This window comes from Ailuropoda melanoleuca, chromosome 8, assembly GCF_002007445.2.
Source record: "Ailuropoda melanoleuca isolate Jingjing chromosome 8, ASM200744v2, whole genome shotgun sequence".
Taxonomy (NCBI): Eukaryota; Metazoa; Chordata; class Mammalia; order Carnivora; family Ursidae; genus Ailuropoda; species Ailuropoda melanoleuca.
In genome coordinates, this window is record NC_048225.1 from 75,721,701 (window position 1) to 75,731,446 (window position 9,746).

At 39.8% G+C, this 9,746-nt stretch overlaps 1 protein-coding gene across 6 annotated transcripts in view; it reads right to left on the reverse strand.

Annotated features, from left to right (window-relative positions):
• VAMP4 (vesicle associated membrane protein 4) overlaps positions 1-9,746 on the reverse strand; it is a 58,134-nt gene that overhangs the window by 24,743 nt on the left and 23,645 nt on the right. For 4 of the 6 annotated variants that reach the window (XR_004627247.1, XM_034666731.1, XM_034666730.1 and 1 more), the window contains one exon: positions 2,945-3,064. Coding sequence is in view for 5 of the 6 variants with exons in the window: in XM_034666731.1 (XP_034522622.1) it covers positions 2,945-3,010 (66 nt within the window). In the remaining variant the exon portion in view is untranslated. Of the gene's footprint in view, positions 1-2,944; positions 3,065-5,005; positions 5,196-5,258; positions 5,389-9,746 lie in introns of those variants that run through there. The other 2 variants (XM_019809204.2, XM_019809205.2) reach the window with 2 other exon arrangements.

Below are 9,746 nucleotides of genomic sequence, written 5' to 3' on the forward strand. Positions count from 1 at the left end.
GGCGGGCGGGGGCTTTGAGGGGGGCAGAGGGAGAGAAAGAGAGAGAATCTCAAGCAGGCTCCATGCTCAGAGCAGAGCCCAATGTGGGGCTCAATCTAACAAGCCTGAGGATCATGACTTGAGCTGAAATCAAGAGTTAGACACAACAGACTAACCCACCCAGGCAACCCAGCACTGCTAGTTTTTTTTTTTTTTAGGATTTTATTTATTTATTTTAGAGAGAGAGTGTGTGTGCATGTATGCAGGGGGAGGGGCAGAGCGAGAGGGAAAAGAGTCTTTTTTTTTAGGATTTTATTTATTTATTTTAGAGAGAGAGTGTGTGTGCATGTATGCAGGGGGAGGGGCAGAGCGAGAGGGAAAAGAGTCTTAAGCAGACTCCACCCTGAGTGCGGAGCCTGACAGGAGGGCTGGATCTCGTAACCCTGAGATCATGACCTGAGCCAAAACCAAGAGGCAGTCGCTTAACTGACTGCACCACCCAGGAGCCCCAACAACACTACTATTCTAACACTACAGTCAAATAGCCAAAAAGCCAACAGCCAGAAGTGGTGTGAAAAAAGTCATTAATATTCCAAAAAATCCCAAATGTCCATCAAGCGATGAATGGAAAAATGTGATATATCCATATACTGGGATACTATTCAGCAATAAAAAGGAATGAAGTACTGATACATGTTACAACATGCATAAACTTCAAAGACACTAGGATTTAAATCCAAAAAGCCAATTACAGAGACAACATATTGTATGATTCCATTTATATAAAATGTCCAGAGTAGACAAATCTATATATTGGTGGTTGTCTAGGGTTGAGGGGATGAGAAGAATGTGGGATGAATGCTAAAAGGTACAGGGTTTCTTTTTGGAATGATGAAAATGTTCTAAAACTGTGATGATAGTTGCACAATTCTGCGAATAAACTGAAAACCACTGAATTGTATGCTTTAAAAGAGTGAACTGTATGGCATGTGAATAATATCTCAATAAAACTGTTACTAAGAAAAGTGGAATGGGAAAGTAGAATAAAACTTTAAAAAGTTTTTAGAAGTAATTTATAGATTATTAGAACCAGTTATCAAATTTCACCATCTGATAAACATTCAAAAGGAGGTCTCTACTTAAACAGCCAATTTTGTTCAATTCTGGTTCCATATCCTATTTTTACAGTTAATTGTGGCAGTAATCAGCCAACAATGTAAAGAGAAAGAGCCACAGTTACACTCTCAGCAGCGGAACTGATAGAGACTATTTTTTATAATTTTAAGTATATACATAAAGCTTATTTTATTTTATTTTTACTTAACAGAGAGAGACACAGCAAGACAGGGAACACAAGCAGGGGTAGTGGGAGAGGAAGAAGCAGGCTTCCCACTGAGCAGGGAGCCCGATGTGGGGCTCGATCTCAGGACCCCGGGATCACGCCCTGAGCAGAAGGCAGACGCTTAAGGACTACCCAGGCACCCCCATAAAGCTTATTTTAAAAAGCTTCCTAGCAATTAGTCTATTGGTGGATTCTACTCCCTTCAAGTAAAAAACAAACTAGAGAGAGTCAGAATAAGGAAAAGACAAATGTTTCCTGTATTGTACTAAAAGATACTTTAAAATCAAGCTGTTGTAAAGAGTGAATAATATGAGGTTCAGAACTTGTACAAAAAAGGAATGTGTAAAGTGAAGTCGACTATAAGCTCCATACAGGCAGAGACTGTGCCCTCCAGTTTTTTAGCACAATAGCAGGTGGTCAATAAATGCATCAGTAAATGAAGAAATAGTAATGAAATAGGAAGTGAGCGAGGGCTTCAGGTTGCTGGATAAAAAAGAAAAACACTAAGTGCTTTCCTCAATAAATATTTCTTGAGTACTTATTCTAAAAGTAATCTATCTACAACATTCCTATCAAATTCTTCCAAAATTCTGCACAACTTCTAGATTTATAGATAATCTGCATAGAATGTTCTGGGATAAAGGCGCCTGGGTAGCTCAGTCGGTTAAGTATCTGCCTTCGGCTCAGGGTCCTGGGATTAAGCCCCACATCGGGCTCCCTGCTCAGTCTGGAGCCTGTTTCTCCATCTGCCTCTCCCCCCACTTGTGCTCTCTCTCTCTCAAATAAATAAATAAAATCTTAAAAAAAAAAAAAGAATGTTCTGGAATAAATTAGAAATTCAATGTTACATAAAAACTACTCTGGACTCCAAGACAATTATAGAACTAACATTCTTTATCTGCAATTCCAAAAATCTAAGAAGTTCTGAAAACAAAGAGGTTTTGTAAGTTTGGAGCCAAAACTTATTTGGAGGAAAACGTGACCTGAATTGATGTTAGCTAATTTATTTATATGCTTTACTTATATATTTAGAGTAATCAGACATTTCTTTTCTTCTTTTTATTTTAGTGAGGGAGGGTGTGGGAGAGAGAAAGAGAGAATCTTAAGCAGGCTCCACACCCAGCAGCAGAACCCAACTCGGGGGTCAGATCTTACAACCCTGAGATCATGACCTCAGCTGAAATCAAGAGTTGGACGCTTAACCAACTGAGCCACACAGGTCTCAGTAATCAGATATTTCTCTGAGAAATACTACTTGGAGGTGCTGCTCCAGAGGCCAAAAAGACTGCTGTTATATAATATGCATTTAACTACCTTTTTAAAATCTGAAAACCTCTGAATTCCAACCACATTTGGTTCCAGAGTTCTGAATAAGGTGCTGTGTATTGGCATAAAATTCACTTTGAAAGACTAGAAAGAAGCTATGAGTATAATCTGATCAATAATGGAAGTAGAATTCAATTGAGTCACCAATCCAATATTTTAAATCCACGCTTTAAAATATTTACTATGAAGAAAAAAACAGAATTAGAATATAGCCATAATTTTTCTAAAACAAATTATTTACAAAAAGAATGAAAACATATTTTGAATCTGTTTGAAAAATTAAGATTCTAAACTCACCCTTTCACTTTTCACAGAACCAGTGACATCATCATCATTTAGGTGGCGCTTAAACTTGGGAGGCATACTTTTTACTCAAGAAGTACTCTTTTGTTTCCCAGCAGAATAAGTATTCACCACCTTGAAGAGAAAATAAATTTCATCTGATTTGAGACTTTGGGATAGAAGCTAAATTACTTCAATAGTGTTCAAGGCCTCATACGAAGGGGCCTCCTTCATTTCTCGGACTTCACTGCCTTCCTGCTTGGTTCATTCTGGGTGATCCTGTCCTCCATGCCAGGCCTCAATACATGAAAAATAGTTAAAACTATGAGAAAATGGATGTAACTCTTTAAAGAGAACATGTAGGGGAAATTAGTGAAAGTTTTTATAAAATTCAAGAGCAGATTGCTTAGGAGAGGGGGAAATTGGGAGAAAATGAGACATTAAAAGCTTTAAGATTTAACCTGGAATTAGAAGACAGCAGAACACTCTTGGTTTTCGCATTTTTAGTTATTGATTAAACAATGATTCAGTTTCTTCATCTGTAAATTAGTGATTTCTAGGCTTCTGCATGGAGTTGGGATGGTCAAATCAGGTAATACATGCAAAAATATTCTGTAAGTTATAACATCCCCTTCTAAAGCACAGCACTAGGCTCCAAGAAAAGGGGTAAGTTTAGTTAGTGGGTTAAACAGAGCCAGGTTTTTTTGTTTTGTTTTTATTTTATTGCTACAGAAAGTCTCACAGCTTTTTATATGCTAATATGCATTATGATTTTCCAGGAAAATGCTTGATGTGCAGTTTATTCAAATTTTCTTGAGAAAAAGCTGACATGCAAATTTTGAGTTTTCAGTATCTTGGATTAGAAGGCAGATGAAAAATGAGAATAGCTAAAGTACTGAATCTTTTACTCTGTGGCAGGCACTGTGCTCAGTGATTTACATGCATTTTCTTTAAGTCTTTATGACACTCCTAAAGTAGGCACTAAGAAACTAAGAACTAAGGCTTAGTAAAGAAGTAACTAATAGTCACTCTACTGATTAAAATAGCAGAAACATAGGCTCCAGTTAATCAACGGCTATGCATGATCAGTTTTAATATTTATTCCATTAACAGAACTTGTTCTGTTCTAGAAAGACGCCTTCCTTCTAACAACCCAGCAGCCCTCTTCCCCTTTTCACAAGAAGAAACAACTCTAAGATCTTTAAGTATAATTAGACATCAGTTTGCTGGTTAATATTATATACAAACCCAGAGTCCAGTTTCATAAACCAAATAAAAGTAATATTTTAAGTTGCCCTCCTATCAAAACAAACTGACAGTTTTGAATAAGAAATGCTTCCAAACCAGAAACTTAACACTTTTAACAAAAACCAAATTCTTGCTACCTAAGTAACAGCTCTATAGTTCTATATTTCTGTCACGTACATCTGGCCCATTTTATTCCTCATACTTTGATTTCAGAATAATTCATTCACACAGAAATGTTACAGCATGCAGGAAAAAAACAGATGACAAAGGAAGCAACGGAAAAATCTGAGCTTTTCTTTTAATTATACCCGCATGTTTTTATATTTTAAACCCAACAAAGGGGCTGTTTTAATACCCGAAGGCAAAAAACAGGCAGACTTACATCTTTATGAAATACACAGTAAAGCTACAAGTTTAATGATGAGCAAACCGCATCATCAGGTCCTGTAATCCAAGGACCAGCCTCATGAAGGCAAGAAACCAGTGCCTGACAAACAGAAAAGACATCAGCAAAGCATCAGGCAAGATTAATAATGCTTGATGAACCACAGGGCAACTGATGATTTGTGCCAAACAACGAGGCATATATTTCTACCTGAAATTTCTCCTGCAAAAAATACACATGAATTCGGGGATTTGTGTGTGAGTACATACGTAAATAAGAGAGCTTTCATCATGTATTTCAACACTGAGAGTTGAACAGCAATATATAATTCATTTAAAAAACGTCACATCACCATATGCTTATGTCATCATCATGTTTACAATTTCGTGTGTATTTTTTGAAGAGGCCATAAGTTCTCTATTCACATGTAATACACTTCTAACCTGTTGTTTAATAATGTTGGCTTCTTTTTTGCTTTACACAGAAAACAAAACCCCCTATGCATTTCGTTTCACAAAAAGCTTCAATCTGGGCAGAGGTTTCCCTTTTCCCGGCCTCCATTCCCCTTCTGACTCCTCTTCCTCATCTCTATCACCAGTCTTGGTTGGTGCAGTTTCATGGAAATACGTGACTTGGATGGACACAGCCTGGAGATGTTATTCACAAAAACCGTCAAACTATAATGATTCACCTCACCTTTTGGTCATTAAAAACGCAGCAGGGTTGGCGCTCTTTCTCCCGTGACTTTACATAATGAGACAAATCCATCCCCTCCAGCAAGTAGCTCCGTGCCCCAACCCCCCCCCCCAAAGTCTGTCGCACCAGGCCACGTCCCCCGACATCTGCTCCTAACTCTGGTCCTTTCTGCCCCAAGATACCCACTCACGTTCCAGGCTACCTCCCACTCCTCTCAAACCCGCCCCACGCCCNAAAAAAAAAAAAGGGGGGGGCAGGGGGGGGGGGGGGAAGGAGTGGTAAACGCAGGAAGAAAGCGGGGAGGGGGAGACAGTGGGCGCGGGCCCGGCGTCGGCCGCTCCGCCGCAGCAGCGCCCCCGCTCATCGAGCTGATCGGTGCTCCGCGGCCTGGAGCCAGGCGAGGGGGCGGGCCCAGGCCGCGGAGATGGTCGAGGGAGTCGAGTTAGTGGAGCGTGGAGGGCAGGTGTGCAGGGCGTTAAGAGGTGGGGGAAGCTCGGAGAAGTCACTCGGGGTGGCGCTCCGGGTACAAGCTCGGGGCTGGGGTTGAGGGGGTATTTAGAAGGTGATGCTTTGTGCGCAGCCCGTGCCCCTGCGCTAAAGAAGCCAAGTAGAAAAGAAGGATGGTTCGCAGCCCCAGGACAGCTTCCGATCCTCTGGGGCCTTTTCGGAAGAAAGATGTGTGACCCCTTGTTTATCGGTGCAGTTAGACTAGCAGGGAGATATTGAGGGTTACTAATCCCGTCTCCTCATTCCAGACGTTCGGAATCTCTGGTCCGGAAAGGAGATTTACAGCTAGTTTGGTCAGATTTGGGAAGAAGACTGGGTGTTCTTTCCCGTGTATCCTTTACTTCTTAACCTAAAATAACTGGGTAGACACCGGAGACTTCAGGTTTCAGGTGGGAAATCACCCTTGTATAGCCACTCCAGTGTTCTTTCACCAACCACCCTCCCACCCCTTAAGCTTGGAGGTTTAAATATGATACTGAAGTCGCTGGGCGTAGTGATGCAGAACAATTCCAGATTTGCTTTTACTTTCTCTCGTTTCACTTATCCATTCCTCCCACACACGCTCCAGCTGGATTGTTTTACTCATCCCCCCCCCCTTATCATTTGTATTACGCATCTTTCTCATTTAATAGTTATAGGTCCCTCGTTGACAGTGTTATAGTGCATTTTTAAGTCAAAACATTGTAACTAATTGAAACGTGCCTTGCTAGGACGACTCTCAACTCAATTACCTCAAGTTGAATCACCTGTAAGGCTTTAAAATGTAAAGTTTAAAAAGCTTTAAAAATGACGATGCCCAAGCACTGCTTTGAGATTCTGATTCAACTGGCCGGCGATACTGATAAACAGTGAACCACGGGTTCTCAAAAGAAGATAGCTCCCTATCTGTGAGTCTACTACTCAGACCCAGGCTGCCTTTGACCTAGAAGGAAGGGAAGCTGTTAACAGTTTGTTTCTCTGCCTAGGCTTGATGGTGAGACTACTCCAAACTCCACAGAGGCCCCGAAAGTTATTTTTTTCTAACACAGTTGATTTTATATCTGTAAATCTGCTTGTTATGGGGTGCTTCCCTGCGTGTGCCTTAGCCAATTCGAACCTGAGGCAATTACAAGATTCACCCTTCTTTCACCACAATTTACGACATTACGACTATCGAGTTTGTAGGGGCACCTCATTGGCATAGCTTTTATAAATAAATCATTCTATTTTTTTTTTTAAAGACTTATTTATTTGACAGCACGTGCCCTCAAGTGGGCGGAGGGCCAGAGGGAGAGAATCTCAAGCAGACTCCCGGGAGCGGAGGAAGAGCTCGATCTCAGGACGCTGACATCATGACCTAGGCGGACATCAAGAGCCCGACACTTAATAGGCTGAGCCACCCAAGCACCCTTTTTTGGTTTGTTTTAACCATAATTCTTTAGTTCTGCCAACCATTTTGGTATGATTACCCAGGGGAGGGGTAATGCTAGCCCCACCCCTTAGTCACCTGAACAAAAAGGCCCTTTGACTATCCCCAACATTTCTGAAAGTGCAGAAAATGTCATTTTACAGTTACTGTGAATCAGATATACCAGTAAGCTGAAAGAATATAAATAGCCCGGGATATAGGGTCAGAGCAAGGGTCCAGTCTCAACAACTTGAATTATTTGGTTATTTTTACCCTATTTTCTCTTTCTTGAGTTTCAATTATTCAGATGTTGGTCCTCTAATTTTCTTATCATTTCTCTTTCAACATCAGACCTTCCACCTTAACTAGGCCTGGTGTCCTCTGAGCCAGAGATCTTTTGTTTTACCCTCTTCTAATACTAAATCTCTGGGCTTCTACTGGATTGGAGAAGGGATTCTGAGCATTTGATTCTTAAGCAAATTTTCTATTATTCCTCCTGTTTTTAGCTTACATCAAGCTCAGAGTTACCTAGCACTTCTGAGCCTTACGCAGGGTTTAGCTATGTGAATCAGGTTGCTTCATGGCCTGCTTAGGATTCTTGTTTCTCAAGACTAAGGTAATTGTCACTGATTCACCTACTTTCCAGGTTTCAATATATTGTTGCTATTGTCTCTGTTCCCATAAGGCAAAAAAAAAATTTTTTATATATATATAAACAAAATTTATATATAAATATAAAAAATTTATATATATATAAACAAAATTTATATATATATATAAATTTATATATATATATAAACAACTGTTCAACATCAAAGTGTAAATCAAAAGAAATATCATTTTTCATCTATCAGTGACCAGGAAGAAAGGAGTTGTTAGCAGCAGATCTGCAATCCATTCTCTCCCATTATAGAAGAATACTCCTAGGAAAGCAAGCAAGCATGTGATTCTTAGAAATATGGTAAACAAACTAGTATCTCCTAGTAGGAGAGTTCATATCTATAGAATTCCTTTAGCAGGTAAACAAACTAGTATCTCCTAGTAGGAGAGTTCATATCTATAGAATTCCTTTAGCAGGATAACAAACTAGTATCTCCTAGTAGGAGAGTTCATATCTATAGAATTCCTTTAGCAGGATAGCCCTGGGCTGAGACCATGGTAAACACAGCAAGAATCTGTGGATTTGAGGTGCATGACTGGAAAATATCATGTAACTTATGTAACTTAGCCTTAAATGGAGAGTGTTTCGTAACTGAGTTGGTTCCTTCTGTGTAAGTGAGGTGACTGCATACCTTAGTTAGAAACCACATCAATTATCTTGAGCAGATGTGCATCCAACACAGGAAGAAAGGACCAGGGGAGCAGCATGAAGAGTCCTAGACTTCTTCCTATTTTGTCTGTGCGTCTTGGTTACTGGTGTCTTTGAAATTAGTGAAGCTTGAACTTAGGTAAGATCTCTGATTACTGAGTTGTGAGTCTAATTTGAAACTCTGATCCTTTTGTTATCTCAGTGGCAAAGATGAAAAAGTTTGCCAATACAGTGTTGGAGGTATGTACATGTGGTATAATGGGGTGGGAGGCCAAGGAGGGGGGAAGAACAAGCTTTCTTAAACACTGCTGATGGAACTGTAAATTGGTACAAATTTTTAAAGTTCAGGGTGACAATACATGTCAAAAATTTATATGCAGTTCCTTTTGATCTAACAAATTCTACTTCTAAAATTTATACCATAGATAAACTTACAGAAATTGTATAAAAGCATTTTCTAAGAATATTCTTTAAAGGATTTTTGCAACAAGACTGAAAAAAAAACAAAACCAAAAACCTTTAACTATCCAGCAATAGGAAATAAGTTTGGTACATCCATTCAGTAGGACAGTATACAACCATTAAACTGAAGTAGATCTATATGCATTGACTTGGAATATCTCTATCTGTTACTGTAAGGTGAGAAAAGCAAGGTGCAGAAAAAGTATGCAGACTCTGCTTCCACGTGAGCATCATATACAAAAACAAAAACCCAGAAGGGCTGGGAATCCACTATGGAAGATATTAGGGACCAAATTGTGTCGTCCTTCCCCCTCCCGATTCATATGTTGAAGCCCTAATCCACAATGTGATTGTATGTGGAGACTGGGCCTTTAGGTAATTAAGTTTAAATGCAGTTGGTCCTAAGGGTGAAGCCCTAATGTGATAGGGCTGGTATCCATATGTGTGGGCACAGAGATGATGCATGAGAGGACACTTTGAGAAAGTGGCCTTCTACAAGCCAGGAAGAGAGGTCTCCCCAAAAACCAATCCTGATGTTACCTTGATCCTGGACTGCTAGCCCCTAGAACTGTGAGAAAATTTGTCGTTTAAGCCATCTGGTCTGTGGTATTTTGTTACAACAACCCCAGCAGACTAATACAGAAAGGAAACCTTTCCTCATAGTGTGGTGTTTTGTACCATTAGAATATTTTACCACGTGTATCACTTTCTCAGTTAAAAAAATACACTAGAGAGTCTCTTTCTGATTGAAATTGGGACTAGTTGTTGGTTGGTTAATTTAAAAAGTTGGTTAAAAGTGCCTTTTAAATAAAAGGCAGACATA